The following is a 20459-nucleotide window of genomic DNA, read 5'->3' on the forward strand; positions in this document are numbered from 1 at the left end:
CATTCAGATGCCAGCCCCAAGGGAGGAAGGGACCAGTCGCACAGAAGGACCCCCGTTTCACCACCGGCAGTCGTCCCATCATTTCCACCATGGCCATCACCGGGGTTCATCTCTACTGCACATGGCAGGAGGAGACCGCCACGGGCATGCTGAGGAAGGCAGTGATGAACAGGCCGGGACTCCAGCCCCAGCTCTTTCAGAGTTAAAAGCTGTGATTGGTTGGCTGCAGAAGGGACTTCCCTTCATCTTGATCCTCCTGGCTAAAGTTTGTTTCCAGCATAAGCTTGGTAAACATCTATCATTTTTGGATTTTAAGTGTATTAGAGGGTGGTTAGAAAGCTTTATCATGCTCTGGTCTCTGGGACATTTGTCCACATGACAGTGTCTAGAGGTAGTCTAGCCTGAAGGGAGCATATTCAGATGCATGGGATAATGCATTTGATAAATTCATCCTACTTTCGGTCCAAGCTGTTTTCATCTGTATCAGTCCCATCTGTTTCCGTTCTGACCTGTAGGAGATCAGTTCTGTTCTTTTTCCTAATCTCTCCTTGACATTCCTGCAGGCGCTGAGGATGTTACCGAGGCTTCTCCCTCAGACCTCTCTCTAGGATAGATGAGGAAAGCTTGCCTTAGTGACTAGCAAAGGTTTCTGCGCAGCACAGAAGGGTTCAGGGAGATGGGACACTTGTGTAGCTGGAAGGATGGTAGTTGTAAAATCAAGCCAAACAGCACCAGCCATTACATTTTATAGTCGAGATCTTCAGAGTTCCCTAAAGAATATGCCTTTCCATTTTTCTTTAATGGTACCTGACTATTTCAGCCCCTCAGTGGTCATGCACAATCTATTAATCTAATCCTTCTCTTACTATGAAATTGTATGTGTGACATGTCTGAGGATCCTTGCTCATTCTGGGAGTAGTATGCCGAGATTATTATTCCAGAGAAGCCAATAATGTGTGACTTTGGTCCACTTACTGCTCTGCTAGTATTCCAAAAACCAGGTAATGATTCATGTCTGCGACGTTTTGCCCTTTAGACCTGGTATCGTATATGGTTTTGATAGTGTGCCCTGTCATCCATGAGCTGCTGAACTGCTATTGTAATACTGTCATCTTGCTGAGTTGTGTTTGCACAACGCAGCCACAGCTTGCAGCACTTCAGTTCTCCTTCAGCACAGAACCTGACATTAGAACAGTGTCTGTATTGGGCTGGGAGTCAAGCGCTCACTGTAGTAATATCATTTTCTTTTAGCTTGAATTTGAACTTTACACGAGTCCAGTTTTAGTCGCCTCTGTATTTTAATTCCCAGTGCATCCAGAATGTCACCCAGTAAATTTCTTTCTAAGCCTAAGATGCTGACATCAAATGGCTTAGAACTGAAGATCCTCCTACCCAGTCTTACATACTTTGACAGTGTCTTTTCCTGCAGGGATTGCTGTGTGCATTGGTATGGCCAGCACGTTTGCATATGCCAACTCAACACTCCGAGAACAGGTTGCTCTGAAGGTGAGTACAGCATCTTACTCTTTTATGTTCCCAAGCAACACTGCTCTTTGTATACAAAACACTGTCTATGTTGAACCTTCTTTTGCAATGTAGGAACAACTGCCATTTTAAGGATACCAATCTGTCAGAATGAGAGTACCGTGCTGTAATCCTTACTTCCTCTTCCTGCTTCTCCCCATTGATGCTTTCCCACAGTTTCGATCCTGCTCTTCTGTGCAAGTATGGTGGTGTAAAACGAAGAGAGGAAAAGTCAGGGATATTGTAATCTGCTTCTGCCACTGACTAGCAGTGCTTCTTCAAGCACTTCTCTGTGCCTTAGTTTCACAGTATGTACAGCAGAGGTGCTGAAACCTGTTTCACTAGGTAATGATGAGATTTAATTTATTAGCATTTAGAGAATGTTTTGAGATGTTCAGCTGAAGGATTTTATACATGCATTCCTTGTTAGTATCTTTACAATGCTCTGTTGATAATATGCTTAGAATATAAAGAAACCAGCAGATCTTTTCAGGTCTTACGATCTTCAGTGTCAGCAGAATACTTTAACAGCACTTAAAGCACAAGACTAGAATTGTTTTTTTGTAAAAATGACATGAGTGGCACAAGTGTGCGCTTACATTTACCAGCAGCAGTGGAATAAATGTAATACAACGCTGAATAAACAGATAAATAGCACAATCATGTAACAGATTGCTGTGGCCTTGCACTTTGAACCTCTGTCTTTTCTGCAGTATGCCCCTTAATCCTCCTGCTTTAAATCTCAACTTAACATCCTTGGCTGTTCAATAGCTACGAAGAGCTATTTTCTCAATAAATCAGCTCACAAGAAAAATGCTGGTTTTTTTCCTCTCAGGACTAAAATTTGCTCTCCAAACTTGCTGGGCCAAGACAGAGGACAAGATCTTCTGCCATCCAGCTTTCGTGTATAGTGCTCCATGTCTTTTGAAATGCAAAATTTGCACTTATTTTGACCTTTAATTATTTTTTCAATCAAAAATGCATGTTCTAGAATCTCTGTGCACTCAGATAACATTCACATGTGCTGGATGTAGTGATTGGTTATTTTGTATTTGATTCAGCTACAACTTCTTCTAAGTGACTTTGCATCTATTTGTAAAACACCGCTTTCATGAAGTGTATTTCCAAACAGAGGACAGCTCAGAATTATAAAACAATATATGTAACTGACTTTTTAAAAAAATTTACTTGTCAAACTACATTTTAAATATCAGGAGAATTTAGATGTCCCAGGAAAGATCACAACTTTGAAAACTGCATTCTTCAAGTAGGCTGTCACTTTCTCCAGTGTTTTTCCATTAATTTCTCTGAAGTTGCTTTATCTGTAAAGGTTAGGTGAGTGAGAGCCATTTCTGCTTGTGTTTATATATGTCTTTACCTAGCAGCCTATTCCTGAGTCTTTGTTGTATGTAAATAAACTAATTACTGAACACCTAGTTGCATATTTGTGTTCCCTGGGTTGGTCTTGCACTTTTCAGTAGTCAAAGGCTCAGCATAACCCTTGAGACCTTGAATTTGTCTTCTCTGCTTCTTTTTGGTGCTCAGGAGAAGAGATCAGTGTTGGTTGTCTTCTGGATCTTGGCCTTCCTCACTGGAAACACCTTGTACTTGCTTTACACATTCAGCTCTCAGCAGCTGTACAACAGGTGGGCAAAATTGACATTGTACACGATGGAAGCAGGTGATAATTGCCAGGGAGGAAAAGAGGGAAGCCTACTTTTCCCCCTACTTTTGGGAGGAAGTGTCATACTTAAGGTGTCTTTGTTAGATTTGTGTAATACCTTTCAATGGCGGAAAAGAATGTGTGCATCGTTTTTACCAGTGGACTATGCTCCTATCGATAAATGACATAACCAGGGTCTAAATGGGACAGGGTGTGATGATGTACTGCAGCGTTGCTGCTTGAAATATGTACACTTGTGATTTTCTTATGTATTGAAGCAGGGTGGATGGCTTCTTATAGCGAGACTTCTGAATTTCCATTTTGACTGCTGTGACTGAACATAAAGAGCAGGTGTTGGAAGCAGAAATTGACCCACTGGTTTTCCTCATCCTGTAATGTTTTCTTTTCTCTTCAGTCAAGCTTTGAGTCTATTACAGGAGATAAACGGGAGATGAAATAGTAGTGTTTTACTTAAGTGTGCTCAGGGCTTAGAGACATTTGAATCTGGGATAATTAAGATAGCTTCCACTTTCAAATTCTGACTAAAGCAGTTCTCCAGTATAGAAATGTTCATACCTACGGATTTGGTTGGGCACTATCCCTATTTATTATAAAGCAGGGGTTAAATGGCAGAGCGGAAGCAAAGATACAGAACTTAAGTAGGGGGGGTGTTAGTAGAATAAATAGGAAGAAACGGAGCAATCTCAAACAATTGCTTAAGAAAGTAGTTTTGATATTAGTAGCTAAAGCCATATCAGTTAACTTCCCAATGAAAATTTTGTTTGTCCCGCTGAAGGGGACTTAGAACTTCAGACTGAAAATTCAGGGTGCGTAACATGCATCTGTTGGGTTATGGCTAGATGGCTCTTGGGTATGTTTTTTGTCATTTCTTTCATTGCTTCCCTGCTTCTTCCTACCAATATTGTCTATGCAGAGGAAGAGTCAAGGTGTGCCCACAACCCTGGTAGCCTTTGGAATTCCCCCTAATGTATTTGTCTTTGATCATTGGAAAGCTGTGCATGTAAATGCTTCTGGAAAGGAAGAGAGATGAGAAGGCTTGTATGCATGGGTCCAGATAAAATGTGGCAAACCATGGGATGCTCTGTGTAGGCTTTGTGGGAGGGAATGGAAGAAAAGAAATAAGTATGGCAGAAAGGTGTGAAAGCATCAAGAAGAAATTTGTTTGCACCACAAGGAAACAGTGTATCCCTAAGAAGAATCTTAGGGTTAAAAGTATGAATGGGACTAGTTTAAAAAAAAAGATCATTTAAAATAAAAGGGATTTGGCAAACTGGGGCCATCCTACACAGTGTGTAGGATGTAGTTTATTAACAGTGAACAGAGTGGGCAACAGCTTCACTGACAAGCCATATTCCTGTGAGTGTTGTGGCGATGCCTGCTGTGTCATGCTTGGGCTAGTGTATCTGCTTGCTGTGTGGGGACCTGTGATTCATGAGGCAGGCCTGTGACATTAGAAATAGCTGCTTTGGTTTTGTTTCTTTCTCACTTATTTTTCATTTCCTATTTTATTTACTTTTTACTTGTTTTTAGTGCATGAATAGTAGTAAAGTCTTTGATTCTGTTTCTATTTTTAGGATGTAATTTTACCTGTTGTGCTGTGCCAGTGTTGTGAGTATTTTAAATTCATGTTCAGGCTTTTCATTCTGGGTTGGTTATTTTACTTTAGCCTTTTTTGTTGTTGTTGTTAAGTTTTTTTCTTTCTACCATGAGGCTTTAGTAGGTAAATATCCTGAAGAGGAATCCTGTTTTTTGCTGTATGAGTAGGGTCCAGTCCTCATTGCTGCTCAGGTCAGTAGCTCCTGCCCTTTGCTACATGAAGTTCTGCAGTCTTGGACTCCCCTTCTTTAAAGGACAAATGTTCAGCCCAGTTAATAACATTGTGTAAGGGGCACTACCTTTTTGGATCTTTGGTTCAGGCAAGAATTGCTAATTAACACAGCCCAGCTCTTGGTCGGCTTCAGACAGTGGCAAGCCCCTGTCAGAGCATGACAAACCTGAAGTTCTGACCCTTCTGCCATGCCTAATGCAGTGCTTCCTTTGTCACCTGCTTGTTTCACTTGCACAAGTAGCTTCAGAGACTGCTGCCCCTGCAGTAGTCCTGCCTGTGGCAAGCCAGCCTCAGAGGAACAGGACATAAGTGGTCTTGACTTGGCCATGACTTCCCTGAGGAATCGTAACTACAGAGGACTTGGACTTCAAAGGATAAGCTTTTACAGTCAGATCTGATAGAGCAAGCCTGTGAACTAAAGGCACTGTCATTACACCAAAGTCTCTCAAGCTGGATTGCGGGTTATGAAGATTGCAGTCTTCCAAAACAGATTTTGTACATGTTTGGGTCCTGTTTTCTGATAGTGGGCAAACCTGCTGACCTCTGTAGAAATGGGCAAGAACAAAGTCAAGAGGCCCAGAGGAACCACGGGACTAATTTGCATGTCTTACTCCTATTGCCCTTGAGAACTTCACTGAAGTTCAGTGGAGCTATTTGGCTTTCTCTGGTCAGCAGTGGATACAGCGTCTATCAGGAAGCTTAAGGGAGGTTCTCCTCATTGGTATTTGAGCCTTGTTGTCATGCCTTTCAGCATTATCTTTCTGAAACCCAACCTTGAGAAGCTGGACTTCTTTGACCTGATGTGGATCGTGGGGATCGCAGACTTTGTACTGAAGTACCTCACCATCGCATTGAAATGCCTAATTGTTGCCCTGCCTAAGATCATCCTAGCTGTCAAGTCAAAGGTAAGAGTCTCATCTCTTCTTGATATATAGATGTGTCTTTGCTAATCTGATGCCTTTACAAGTTTGCAGCATGAAATACAGATGGAAGAATAAAAATAATAAAAATCTCTGATGAAAGTTTTGGGTTTTGAGCCATCACAAACCTGAGCAAGGGTTTAGTAATACTAGCAAGTAATTAAAGTCCAGAGAGAGAGGTAAGCATTGCTTAAGAAGGAACAGGTACTAGCAGTGTATATTGTGAATATTGTGTCCAATATATTGTGTTCAGTTCTGGACCCTCAGGTCAAGAAGGACAGGAACTGCTTGAAAGAGTCCAGCAGGGCCACAAAGATGCTGGAGGGAGTGGAGCATCTCCTGCTGAGGAGCGGCTGAGGGAGCTGGGCCTCTTGAGCTTGGAGCAGAGGAGACTGAGGGGTGCCCTCATTCATGTTTATAAATTTGTAAAGGGTGAGTGTCAGGAGGAAGGAGCCAGGCTCTGCTCTGGGATGGCCAATGCCAGGACAAGGGGCAATGGGAGCAAGCTGGAGCACAGGAGGTTCAAGCTGAAGATGAGGACAAACTTTGTCAGTGTGAGGGTGCCAGAGCCTGGCCCAGGCTGCCCAGAGAGGTTGTGGAGTCTCCTCTGCAGACATTCAAAACCCTCCTGGCTGTGTTCCTGTGTGACCTGGTCTGGTGATCCTGCTCTGGCAGGGGTTGGACTGGGGGAGCTTCTGAGGTCCCTTCCAACTCCTAATATTCTGTGTGATTTTGTGATTCTGCAACTGCCTTTCTGGATTACTTTGTTCTAAGTCTTGTTTTCTGAGTAATCTCTGTAAATAGATATTTGAAGCACATACCTCGTCATTTAATGGAAAGACATTGCAAGTACTTGTCTTTCTGGCTTTCCACCTGGGCCAAAGAAGTGACAGTATTAAATTGAAGCTAGCAATTCCACAAAAGACAGCACCAGTTCTAACCATGGGTGAAGAAATATTTTAACTAAATGATTAACATACTTAAATGTGTACTCAATCACAGGTAGATTAGGCCCAGCTTTCAAATGTTTCTTAATACATTCTCTCTTGAAATGCCATGCTGCCCCTTCCTCCACAGAGTAGTGTCTACATTCCAGTGGCAAATGTAGCAATGCGTATTATTTGCATTTGGTAAAGAAACTTTCTGGCAGTTGTTGGGATGGAAGGCATTACACAGATGCCTTAATTACATCATTAATTGCTGAAAGTCTCAGGCAGGGCACTTAAGGAGATATCTAAACTGGGAATAGTTTTGCTTAGAAATGACATGGGTGGCAGGGGAGTTGAGCAGTTTGTTCCTGCACAGCAGGGCTATTTGAGATGGTTATTAATTTATTTCTGGCAATTGTCCAGCTCTTTTTTTTTTTTTAACCCTTCTCCTATCATTATTATTTTATTTTGGGAGATTAATGTGCTAGGTCAGAGCATAATCCAGCCTGGGGAGGGAGGGAAAAGTGATATGAATAGTCTTCCCAAGATAAATTGCAGTGTTGGAAAAGGTTCACAGCCTTTGCTTGCTTGTCTGAGAGCTATCCCAAGTACTCATTAATCCTTGTCGGGAGAGAAGAAAGAGAAGGGGTCTTTATTTGCAGCTACAGTGGGAGGCTGGTAAGATCACATCTGTCAAGGGCCTATAATGGCTCAGAGCACAGATGCTTCATTTTTAATACCTTTTTCTGGATAGCAATATTTCTCACTTTTTTTAAGTCCCTTTTTGTCGTAGGATGTTGTTGATGGTCTCACTGTCCCTTGACATCTGAGACTGCTGTTACCTACGACTATGGATCTGGATTTATTTTTATCCCCTTCTCTACACTGCATCCATTAATCCAACCAGGGATGAGATCTGATGTAACAAATTAAGCAAGATCAAACTGGGATGGGAGAGCTCCAAGAGAACCCCAGGGCACCATAGAAATCTTAATTGGTAACCACATAGCTGAGCTTTTTCCCTGAGCCTGATGACCCAGTTTACTTCTACAGGACAGCACAATGCTACACACCAGATTTTTCAGATTAGTATTTTAAAATGAAATCTTTCCCAAGTTAGAACAGTGCTATTGCACTTCAGGCACATTAACTTTGACCAAATTCTTAAAGTTATTTTCTGTCTGCTGTCTTAATACTTGCCAGATACAAAGTTATTCCTTTCCTCCCCATATGCTTGTAGTAGTGTTTCTGCTTGAAGCCTAGCTAATAGTTCATGAGCTTCTGGATGGCTGTCACTTAATTATAGCAGGCAGCAAGCTACTGGAGAAACAAATTAAGTTCACAGAGTAGAGCTAGAAGATTTTTTCAAGATATATATACACTAAGAATTTTTCTGCTGATATAACTAGTCAGAACAGCAGCCTCTAGCTCCCCATAATACAGTGCCTGAAGTGGAGATTACTGCAGTCAGGGATAAAGCTCGGCACAGCTGTAAATGGCATAGGGGTATTTAATCTTGGGCTTCCTTGCAGTACCTTGTTGCTGGCAGTCAATAACAGAGGATGAAACTTGCCCATGGATGGGATATCAGAGACTTGGATGTTTCTGCATTCAGACTCTGAGTAGGCTCTTCAGATTTTCTTTATTTTGGAAGTTCAAAGGCACTTCCAAAGCTAGTCTGACTTCTCATGCTGCTCCTTGACATTGTAGACTTCTCTGAATACTGTGTGGCTTTCACCAGTGCTTGCATAGACTTTCCAGCACGAGGCGTCTCCTCTCCATATCCATCGTGATTTGAGCAAGATCAGTTTATTTTCTTCTACACATCAAGGTCTTTATATCTCCCCTCAGTCTTCTCCATAGACTGAACACCACCAATTTTTTGAGTCTTTTCTAAGAGGTCATTCCTTCTTGGTCTTACTATTGTCTCCTGGTGTGTCTTCAGTCCCCTCTTTTCCAGACCATTTCTGCAGTCTGTAAGGGTGAGTTTGAATTATAATTGTTTTCTAGTACATTTACAACCTTTCCCAGTTCAGTGTCAACAGCACATTTGATAAGCCTACTCTGTTCCATCAAGATCATTAATGAAAGTAGTGAATATTACTAAGTGCTGCTTACTTCAGGTGCATCTTGTAACTTTGACAGTGAACACATTAGAAGTTTCAGCTAGAGGACTCAATTCTTCCTATCTGAAGTGGGTCATGCATTCCTAGTATGGCTCCATCAGAGGAAGGACAACATTTGGTTAAAGATGATGTCAAGAACCATCTTGGATTTATAGCATCGGTTTATGCTTTAACTGAGAAAAAGCAAACTAAAATTAAGAGGCAGAAAAAGTTTCTTTGCAATCAGAATACAGACAGCAATAAACATGATAATGAGGGCTTGAGGTGTGAAGCATGAAGACTGCTGGCCAGAGTTCTCCAAGCTTGAATAACTCAGAAATGAAGCATCTCTGCAAGCAATCCCTCCAAAGAATGAGGGAAGATTGAAAATTTGACAAAATAATCCCAGACTTTTACAAGTTCCAAACCAGCCCAGGAAACAGAGATGCCAGGAGAGACACTGCGGGACTACAATCGGGCAGGAAGACACAGAAGGAAGAGCTTGTGAACTGGGGGGGGAAAGCAGAAACAGGAAGGTAACCCCAACTTCAGTCTCCAATCTTACACCTCTGCAATCAGTGGGAGTTTGTGGGAGAAGGAGCATACCTGCAGCTGACAGTGTTCCTTCCTCCCTGTGTGCTTTGATGGACACATCAAGCTGAGTACAAGTTTTAATAGCAGCTGGGCTCATAATTTCTTTGGAAGGGGGGCTTGGCACCCACCCCGCATGCTGAAGGCTCTCCATTAAAAAAGGCAAATAAGATCATTTAGTTCAATATAAAATGAATTAAAGTAAATTAAACTGCAGGAGCCATGTGGCCTGCAGAGGCCTCCATTGTTGTACACACACAAATGGCAGCTTTTCATTTTCACTGCTAAGGAATGACAGCTTGAGGGGGGTGGAATTAAAAATAAGGAAATAAATAATAAAAAGACACAGTTGCCAAAGATTCCGTTGAGGAAATCCCAGGTGCCTTCAAGTCTCCCATCCCCTCCTCATGCTCTTGTCAGCAATCTAAGCTGATATCCTGGAGAATGGAGTGAAGCATGAGGGGGGTGGGGGGGGTTAAGAAAGCCAAACCAAAAGAACTGAAAGAAACCGTTATCCCAAGCTCTTTTATATCTGTACGTATCTCCATCTCTACAGAGGAGAGAGATACCAAGGACACACTTTTCTATTTCCAACAGTCTTAATGGCTGGTATGTGAGAAAGGCCTTAAGTAAGAATTTTCTTTGCACAGTACAGATGTGCAACCAAGTTACAAGGGGCTGCATTTCCAGAATATTGAAATTCAGAAAGAAAGCACTAACATTTGTTTGTTGAAAACACGGTACAAAATTGCTATTGAATAAATACTTGTCAGTTGTTTTTCTAAAGCTGGATCTAGACATTGCAGATTCGTTTTTTGTGGCAAGACTGGCATTACTCCTGGGAAGTTGTTTCTTTATGCTGTTCCAATGGTGTCAGTGATAGGTGTACAAATACCAGTCCACACCAGCACTGTGGACTCCTCACTGTGTCTCTGGAAATATTTGCTTGAGGTATTTTTTGGTTAGTTGGGTTTTTTGGTGGATTTTTTTTTTTAAAGTACCATCTCATCAAATCTGGTTGGAAAAAACTTGGCCATTCTTTACAGTTTTGTACTTGGACTTTGGACCAGGTACCTTTTTCAGGTACATGCCATGTTTCCTAGCACAGACGGTTACAGCTCTGTCATGTAAACTGGCACATTAAGCTTTCCATATTCCTTCTGAAACTGCATCTTGAACATAAATATCAGAATTTTTTTTGCACAGAGTAGCATGATTTGGGTGATTCAGCTGAAGCAAATGATCTCAAGGCAATGCATTACAATGTCAGCTGATCTCCCAAGCATGTCCACAGTTGCTTTGATCATTCTGCCACCACCTGTTTCTGTCTCTGTGCACAGCCACCTATAATTAAACAGTTATTGTAAGGAAAATTATTAGAATTGTTTTGCAGCCTGCCACCATCTTGTATCAGAGCTCAGCTCCATGGGATGCCATGGTCCACTCTCACTGGGCAGACTGACCCTTCCTCCATCTCATGGCAAGTTGCACAACTGATTTGCACATGCAGAAGTTTATGCTCCTTGAGGAACACACTCTTCTTGCACTAGGCATTCATGAAGAACATCCCATGACATGGAACAAAGTCCATCCTTCTGCATTTGGGGCAAAGAGGGGAAGCTGGAGCAGCTTGCTGCTGCCAAAGCACTTTAGGCCACAGCCCTTTCCAGAGAGCTTCCGTGCCAGAAGGAATTTGTGTTAATTGTGATGGTAGCAGGCTTCTAATGTCCCTGCAGCTTCTTACTTATCATGGGGCTAGATATTTATTAAGCATTTAATGTGAAGTTTGTATACATTTTCCTTCATCCTGAGAAAAACAAGTTGTTTTGGAGCATGAGTCCCCTAGTTGCTGATCAAAAAAGTACAGAAGCATTGAAACAAGCACTGGGAGCAGTCACATAGATGATGTGTTACAAAAAATATCTGGGTAAAGATCTTTCTGTTTCTTATCTGTGCTCTCCTGTACTGTGCAACATGCAGGTTAATCCTAGTCTTCTCTAATAGTGTGGCTAAAGTTGTGTTTCTGGATATCTATCTGGATATCTATGCCTATCCTCTTGTTACCTGCTCCTTGATGATCTTGGATGCAATTTGGGAGAACTCACTCAAATTCACTCGTCGTGGACAACAGTCTGAGCTTTGATCCTCTGCAGCCACAGAAACTACATGATGGTCCTGCAAAGACTTTTCCCTGTTGCAGCCTGGGACAGATGTGGTGTCCCGGAGTAAGAAGTGTGGGATTTATTACTTATGAAATAAAGACTAACTAGAGCAGAGGTACAGAGGAAATGGGACTCTTCTGTCCCTCTCCCTAACACACTTTGAAAGTCACTGTTACTAAACTTTTTAAAGGAATCATTGCTCTTAGGTGCCTTCCAAGTTTCACTTTCTAGTTTAAGATAACCAAGATGTGACTTTCAGAAGTGTTGTGCACTAACTGAAAATCTCATCTTCCCCTCTAGTCTCACCTTGGAATTACTCCTCATTAGTCATACATGGATCTTCACCAGCATCCTTTGTGCCACAATCCTGTTTACTGCTCCTACCCAACACTTTCTTACACTGGCAATATGACCTGAAATCTCAGCAGAGCCTGCTCTTCTCTGATCCAAATTGCCAGCAGGTCTCAAAAGTTTTTTTTTTCTAGCATCTTCCATTTCAAAATATGTCCTAATGCTGCTGGCAACAGAACAAGTGAGACTTGGAGCTTCCCTTGAGTGCTAATCACAACTTACAGTTGCCTCATTGCATCTTCTCTCACTTCTCTTGCATCCCATTTTAATTCCGTTGTGTAAAACCTTAGCATGCCTTTCTGTTTCCTTCTGTGGAGGCACACGTGCACCCTTACGCAAAGCCTTATGTCAAAAGAGACCACAAAGACAGTGCTGGGTTACGCTATATGGGAATTAGCGTTGCTTCTGCAGCTGTAATTTGCCCCTTTTGGTGTGTATATATTGTGACTCCATTTTTAATTATGTGATTGCATGTTATTTTTGTGTAAGGCTTCTTCCACCCATCACCAGTGTACACTGTGCCCCATGGTAAGCAAGATGAGGTATTGAAAGAAGCTGTTGTAAAAGCTGGAAAGTGCATAGAGAACAAAGAGGCCATTGGAAGAAGAGGAATGTTCTACAAGTTAAAGTTGAATGCTACACCGGAGAATTCAATTCCATCTTTTTCTTTGCCAAGTAATTCCTATGTGATTCTAGAAAAGTCATGTACAGCTGCAAACTGAAGTCAGTGGTTTAGCTTCTAATGGTAATGTGATCTATAAAAATTAAGTGCTTTATAAAAAGTCTAATCCCAGACCTCTCAGCTTGGACACCAGAACAACCTTAACTTAACCTTCATCTTTCCATGTCTCAAGTTTTGATTTAGAAAACGCAGAGAATAGCTGTCCCTTATGTCAGCCAACAATGTGAAAATAAGGGTTTGTTTTGTTTAAAATCTTTTACTGTAGTGATGTCATAAAAAGGCTGAAGAAATGTTAGTTATTTTCTACTCTGAGTAGAGCTCAAATAGCATGAAGTGACAGGATACAGATCTGCCATCAAGTAATGAGGATATAACAAGATAACAAAAAGTCACGTGCTTAATGAATGCCACTCACCCTCTGAAAAAAATAGTATGTTCACGTCATTACAGACTGTATAATACTGCACATACAGAAGGAAAATTGCAGTTGTATGAAAATCCTGAATTCCACTCTTCCAAAATAAGTGCTTGATTTAAAGTATAAAAACGGTCTTTCTGTGTGATGAAGGAGGTAGAGGAAAATGGAGGGTTATACTTGAGTCATTGACAGTTTTTAAACAAAGCATTCTGGAAAAAAAAGGAGTCAAAGTTTCACCATGTGGTATCACAGGGCTCATCAGCAGAGTTTCTATAATTAGATCCACAGCACAGTCCTCTGCCACTTGTGCTAATGAAGTGTTTGATAGCAGGAGTAGTAGACTGTCAGCTTTCACAGTAACTGGTCCTGCAGGGGAAGCAGTGCACTTCTTACATTTTAGTCAGGCTTAACTCCTACCTGTTGCAAGGGCTTGATGAGAGTAGAGCAGAGACTTGGTATCTAACTCTACCCTAACCAGGAGCTGTAAATTCAGGTAATGTCCTATTTAATCTCTGCAGTCCAGCAAGGTGGTACACTTGCTCTGGAGGGCTGGATCCTCCACAGTCCAGTCATGCATTGGGGCTGGCTCACAGGCTCACCAAAAATAGCTATTGCTGATCTTAAAGAGCTGTTCAATCTCTCTAAAATGTATTCAATAGAGATTCCCAGATTTACATGGTTTTTATAAAATAGGAAAAGTTATGTAACAGAGACAGGCCTTATTTCAAGCCAGACACACAGGAGAAATAATTGTATTTGTGCTCAATGTAACACAGAGTCCTTCCTAATCTTGAAGAGACATAGCTGAAATATTTTAGCAGAAGTTTTCAGACAAAATACAGCTTCAGAGAAAGATTTGCCATTGAAAACTTCAACCTACATAGCCAAGATATAACAAAGCTGAAAAGCAGAAGGCAGAAAAGTATACTGAGTGTGCTTACAGGTGATGGATGCTATCTGCAGTAAGTTACTGCTATCAGAAGGCTAAGTTTTGCTGCTGAAATTATAGGGAACAACCCTTGTTTTGTAAGCTTCTGGCTCAGAAGGCAGACCCCACTTCTGCTACAGCCCACTGTAGAATTACTTCCAGTTTTCTAGGCACTTTTCCTAGTTTAAAAAAGGGCTGGTATGTTGCACTCAGGACTGAGATGCCCAACAAGCCTTACATTTATGTGATCATTTCCTGTAGCACTAGTTGTCTTCTAAATGATGCACAGCTGTCCTTGTATTGCTTCCCCCCTCCTCACTGTAGTCACTCTAAGCTTATCAACAGGCCTCTCAAGTGGTCAAGCGGGTGGTGTCAATGGAGAGATGCATCCATTTAAAACATAACTGCACTCTTGTGAGCTGCTAAGAAATCCTGACACTGTAGTATCAAAAACTGAAGATCTGCATTAGATAAATGAATTGTGAAAGCTTTATAAAGGGTGGAGATTATGGCTAGAAAATTTAAACTGCATATTCATTTTAGAGCCACACTCTGCCCCTTCCAATTCCACAGCCTTGGCTGGACCTCTGGGACTGCCTGTGGCCCACCTTTCCTTGCATCGTGCTGTGGGCTCTAGTGTTTTAGTGCCTCAAAAGCTTCTGCTGTAGAAGAGTTTCAGCTTTGATGCCCCAAATGCTGAATCCAGAAGTTCCGTCTGATGCAATGAGAAAGTAAGCACTGACCTGTCCCAGCCCAGCCTGCTGGGGAAGCAAGGCTAAATAAAAGATGATGAATTTGAGCCTGGTGGGAGGAACCAGTCAGAGAAAGCAAACAGTTTGCTGCCTTTAGCTTGCCGATAGCTTTCATCGGAGCTGGCTGAGGAAGGGGAGGCAGAGAACTGCCTGTGAAGGGAAGGCAGTGACAGCGTAGTCATTAGCAGACTGCGACCCTCTGTCACAAGGGCTCTTGAAATAAACGATGATTGTATTGAAGCATGAGGGTGGATAGAGACCTCTGTGCTAATTTAATAAATTGCTTGCATTTAGGACCCCAGATTGTTGCTGTTACATTTTTTGCTATGTGATGCCACCTGGGATTAACAGGGAGGAGGGGATGGAGGGAGAGGAAGAAAGCAGCCCAGGTCCGTTAGCAACTGCTGGTGTGACCTCACTCCTTGTCCCAGGGGGGAAATGAGATCATGAGAATGCCAAAGCTCTCTGAAGGATTCGATTTGTTCGGTACGGCAGCATGGCCTGTCGAGTGATCTCATCTCTGAGACCCTAGGGAAGGGCGCTAGCTGCTGCTAGCCTCGTGGGCTGCCAAGGACTTAATCCCCACTCCAGCTCTCACCAATTAACAATTGACCTGCGATGACATCACTGATGACAAAGCTAACTGGGACAGCGCAGCAGAATTCCGGGGGAATTTCCCCTTCTCCGTGATCTTCTCAAATAAAAGAATTTTGACATGTCAAAACCAAATCTTTCAGTCCAGATAATGTCACTGCAGATTAAGCATAGTTCTGTGCTCACAGCTTGCCCTGACCTAGTGCCCTGTCACCAGTTGTCCCTTTTAAACAGCACAGAACATAAACAGGTCCTCATTAAGACTGGGGTGGTGGGAAGGGGGTGGTAAATTAGTTAGCATTTTTGCCCTAGTCTTAGATGCTTTTAAACAGAAACTACATAGTAAGAAAAAAATCTATTTCAGTTGTTGGACCTCATGGTTGTAGTAAACCAGGAGTGAGTTTGTTACCATGCAGGTGTCCTTCAAGGCATGAAAGCTTTCTAATTAGAATAAGCACCAGAATGGCAAGGACAGCTTTAGTGAAGGTTTACAAATGATGTTGCCTATTCTTTGAGTCTGTTTTGAGAGTGAAGTGTTTTAACCGGTGTGCCTCCCCACTCCTCCCCTTTTCTTCCTTCAGGTCCCTGGGAAAGTTTAGTATCGCTAAGTTTAAAATGCCTTGAGGGTTTTATTCCAGAGCCAGTCTTTTTATCTGTGTACAAGCACACCTGAGTGAAAGGGGAGGGATGCTGAGAGACAGATAATTAGAGTCTATGGAATGATGTCACTTTACTTTTTAATCCCTGTACCTTCAGAAGGGGTGTAAGACTAAAGAGACCAACCTTGTGTTCCTTTTCTCACTATTAATAGTTTCTACAATTTACATCGTATTAATCCCTGAAAGTCTTAACCTCTGATGCTAGCGCTCTGTGGCATTGTAGAAGTATGCAATAAGGTGCATATCCATAACCTTCTCTAAAAGTTTAAGATTAACAGGTGTAGAACAGTATTTGGATAAGTGACAGAGCAAGAGGAACACTGAGAAACAATGAAGTGGTACTTATCCTTTTTAGGCACAGAGTTAAATGGCTGCAAAGAAAGCTACATCTCACAAATTTTGGTCTTTGCGCCACTTAACAGTGAGTAGGTAGACAGTGAATACAAGTCCTGTAAGCTTCAAGCCCTACACCAGTTAAGTGTTCTTCTTTTGACTTCCTGATGGTAATAATGTATCACTTGTTTGTTTTGCAGGGAAAGTTTTATCTGATTATTGAGGAGCTGAGCCAGCTTTTCCGCTCCCTTGTCCCCATCCAGCTATGGTATAAATACATCATGGGAGATGATCCATCCAGCAGCTACTTCCTGGGTGGGGTCCTGATCATCCTGTATAGCCTCTGCAAGGTGAGTACCACCTTATTAATAACCTCTATGGAAGCTGTAGCAAGAGCAGAATAAGAAGCACAGCTAAGAAGAACAAATATAGCTTTTGATTGTTGCCATCACAACCCAGAAAGGGAAACTACAGCAGCTGCAGACACCACGTGCTTTAATTGCCAAGAGCACTTTGCTTCACCAGTATGTGGGCATTGGTGATCCATGACTGCTCATGTACTGTTGCATCAGGCTGATGAAGTCATTGCTGCCTGAAGTCATTCTAATACCTTTCTATAAGGGCTAGAGAATGGGAGTGGAGTCTTGGGGGACCAGTACTGGAAGAGAGGTTAACTGTCTCCAGATTTCTGGATCCAACACTGAAAGGAAGGTTGCAGACAGATATTTTTCTCTAAGCCTTCCTCTGTCTTTCAGGGCAGGACAGGTACTCTGTCACTCAGTGCTGAATGCAGCAGGGAGAGTGAGAGACACCCAAGTCCTGCCTACATAAACAGGTAGTTCTGGCCCCATTCTAGGTCCTGGTCTGACTGATGCAAGTCCAGGATCTCACTGATGAACAACAGTAATTAATGTTTCCTCAGAAATAATCATGTTGAGAGCACAAAGTCTGCCTGTACAATTGTAAATGAATAGGTGTGACTTTCTTGTTTAGAAGAGTCCCAAGTCTGAGCTCTAGAAATAGTTGTGTTTGTGTGTGTACTAAACTCTGCCTAGAGGCAAAGCAGTGGCTGAAGCAAACTGACATAGCTGTGTTATCCATCTCTCCAAGAAAGGCCAAGCGAGTGGAGCTTGCTGCAGCCCTGATGCTTGTCTCTGCCTAGGAGAAAGGGGCTATCGCTTTGCAGAAGCAGACCGAGGAACAGAGAGACTATATCTGAGCTGAAAACAGCTCAAAGGGGTTAGTGGATTGCTGAGCAACACAGAATCATACTACAGCTCTTACGTGAGGTGTGGCTGCAGTTGCAGCTATATGTTATGTAGGAGTGGGGCAATGCAACCCCTGCTGTCAAGGTGTTCACAGATTTTGTAGGCAAGATAGGCAGAGGAGGCCATGGGATGTGAGGTGGCTTGGTCACAGCAGGTCAAGCCAGAAAAGGAGCATACATGCCAGAATGAAAGGCACATGAGAGCAGTGTAGTTCCCTGCACACTCATGTATCCTCTCAGCTCTGTTTCCTGCTCTTTATTCTGTGCTATGGGAGAGGATTATTGTGAATGGTGCTGTATCCAGTTGGTATCCAGTGACCAGAGGTGTTCCCCAGGTATCAGTACTGGGCCCAGTTCTATTCAACATCTTTATTGATGACCTGGATGAGGGGATTGAGTCTATCCGTAGTAGATTTGCAGATGACACCAGACTAGGGGAGAATGTCAATCTGCCGAAGGGTAGGAAGAGGCTGCAGAGGGACCTGGACAGGCTGCGTCAATGGTCAGAGGCAAAAGATACAAAGTTTAACAAGACCAAGTGCAGGGTCCTACACTTTGGCCACAACAACCCCATGCAGCGCTACAGACTGGGGGAAGATTGGCTGGACAGCATCCCAGCAGAGAGGGACCTGGGAGTACTGGTTGACAATCAATTGAACGTGAGCCAGCGATGTGCCCAGGTGGCCCGGAAGGCCAATGGCATCCTGGCCTGCATCAGGAATAGCGTGGCCAGCAGGACTAGGGATGTAATTCCCCCCTGCTAGTGAGGCCTCACCTCGAGTACTGTGTAAAGCTCTGGGTCCCTCACTTCAAGAAGGACATTGAGGTGCTGGAGTGGGTCCAGAGGAGAGCAACAAGGCTGGTGAAGGGACTATAGGGAAAGTCTTATAATGAGAGGCTAAGGGAGCTAGGGTTGTTTAGCCTGGAGAAGAGGAGACTCAGGGAGGACCTTATCACTCTCTACAACGGCCTGAAGGGAGGTTGTGGTCAGGTGGGGGTCAGGCTCTTCTCCCAGGCAACTGGTGACAAGAAGAGAGGGCATAACCTGAAGCTGCACCAGGGGAGGTTTAGGCTGGATATTAGAAAGCACTTTTTCACAGAGAGGATGATCAGGCATTGGAATGAACTGCTCAGGGAGGTGGTGGAGTCACCATCCCTGGAGGTGTTTAAGGAAAGGCGGGATGGGGCACTTAGTGCCATGGTCTGGCCGATGTGGTAGTGTTAGGTCATAGGCTGGGCTTGATGATCTCAGAGGTCTTTTCCAGCCTCAATAATTCTGTGATTCTGTTATTCCCTTTCAAAGCTGTCATTGCCCGGATCCCCTCTAGACAACAGCATCCAACCCTTCCATGCCTTTCTGGCTTGTGAGGTCAGGTATACAGATCACAATTACAAGAACAAATTTCAAATTGTCTTTCTGGTGTCCTTTCTCACGAAAGTTACTCAACACCTGGAAAAAGGATGCTTACCTGCAGTTCTGCATGCCATTTCTTACATTTGGAGAAGTCCTCATGGTATGAGGAAGCAGTGAGGGCTATCTGCTCCTTGGAGGAAAGGGAGCCAAGCACAGAAGCACAGAAACACAGCTGGCAGGGCAAGGGCCTCACCAGCCAGGAGCCAGCCTCACAGCACCCAAACAAAGCAACCAGGGCAGGCCTGGAGGCTATAGCTAGGTTTAAAGATTCCAAATCTGCAGGTGGCAAGGCAGGTCCCAGATAAAGCTAGAACATCAGTCCACAAGTCAGGATCAGGTCTGGTGAAGGCAGCCAGGCTCAGACACAGTCCAACAATTGCAGGGCATAGCCACAGGGATGAGACAGGCTCAAGGCAAGGGCAGAAAGTCATTCCATGTGTTAGGGTGTCCAGATCAGTGGGATCTGTAGCTATGCACAGCTGTGGCTTGGCTAGAAACCAGCACTCGCACAGCACAGCACAGCTCAAACATGAGCTAAAGCTTCCAGGGCTGAGCTTAAATAGAGCTCCTGGGCCCATGGGCAGGTACTGGGGGTGAGGACTCCAGGTGAGGCTCATCAGGGCCATGAAGGCCTGTTAATGAACTCGGGGCCCTGACACACAGGTGCAAGCAGTTCTTTATGGGCTAGCCTGATGTTTCTCTACTATGAAGCCTTTACAGGTAGTGTTGTGAAAATCTAGATTGGCAAAGCAACCTCATTTTGAAAAGTTCTGCTGATCTGTTACTTAGAAGCATCATGAGGAGAGAAGGACAGCTATTTACTGGCCTTGACTATAATTTAGGACCAGGACTGTGGGGCACACTTGTGTGAAAGTGCCTTGGCTACAGCCTGTGCCTTTAACATGCATGTTTCTTCCTTTAATTTGTCTTGTTCATCGGAGGTGTAAATGGATGAATAGGCCAGCTGAAAGATGATAGGTTCAGGACCATGTCCCAGGTTATTGTGTGGCTGCTACTTAGTCCTGCAGATGTGTCCAGGTTAGGATTAGCCCTCTGCACACTGGAGACTTTTCTTGGAAGTGAGAGAAAAGTGGGAGCATGCTCTTCCAATACAGATCATTAAATACTAGGTGTGTGAATCCCATTTACAATCACAAGAGTTGCAGGTCTAATTCCTTGCCTGAGACATTGAAAATATACCCAAAGGAGTCCACATTAGCAAAGCCACAAACCACATTAGAAAAACCACAGAAGCCAATTTGGCACTCAGACCTTCTGTGCTCCTGGCACAAATCCAGGGCTCAGCTAGGGCTGCATC

The 20459-nt window shown here is 43.2% G+C and overlaps 1 protein-coding gene across 1 annotated transcript in view; it reads left to right on the plus strand.

The window, feature by feature from the left end:
- The window catches only part of RNFT2 (ring finger protein, transmembrane 2), a 28583-nt gene that overhangs the window by 3077 nt on the left and 5047 nt on the right, over nucleotides 1–20459 (plus strand). The window contains exons 2-6 of the mRNA XM_010184693.1: nucleotides 1–287; nucleotides 1430–1506; nucleotides 3070–3170; nucleotides 5788–5941; nucleotides 16661–16810. The exon at nucleotides 1–287 is cut by the window's left edge and continues 207 nt beyond it. Of these exons, the coding sequence (XP_010182995.1) occupies nucleotides 1–287; nucleotides 1430–1506; nucleotides 3070–3170; nucleotides 5788–5941; nucleotides 16661–16810 (769 nt within the window). The remainder of the gene's footprint in view (nucleotides 288–1429; nucleotides 1507–3069; nucleotides 3171–5787; nucleotides 5942–16660; nucleotides 16811–20459) is intronic.

Source organism: Mesitornis unicolor, unplaced genomic scaffold, assembly GCF_000695765.1.
Source record: "Mesitornis unicolor isolate BGI_N332 unplaced genomic scaffold, ASM69576v1 scaffold18755, whole genome shotgun sequence".
Taxonomy (NCBI): domain Eukaryota; kingdom Metazoa; phylum Chordata; class Aves; order Mesitornithiformes; family Mesitornithidae; genus Mesitornis; species Mesitornis unicolor.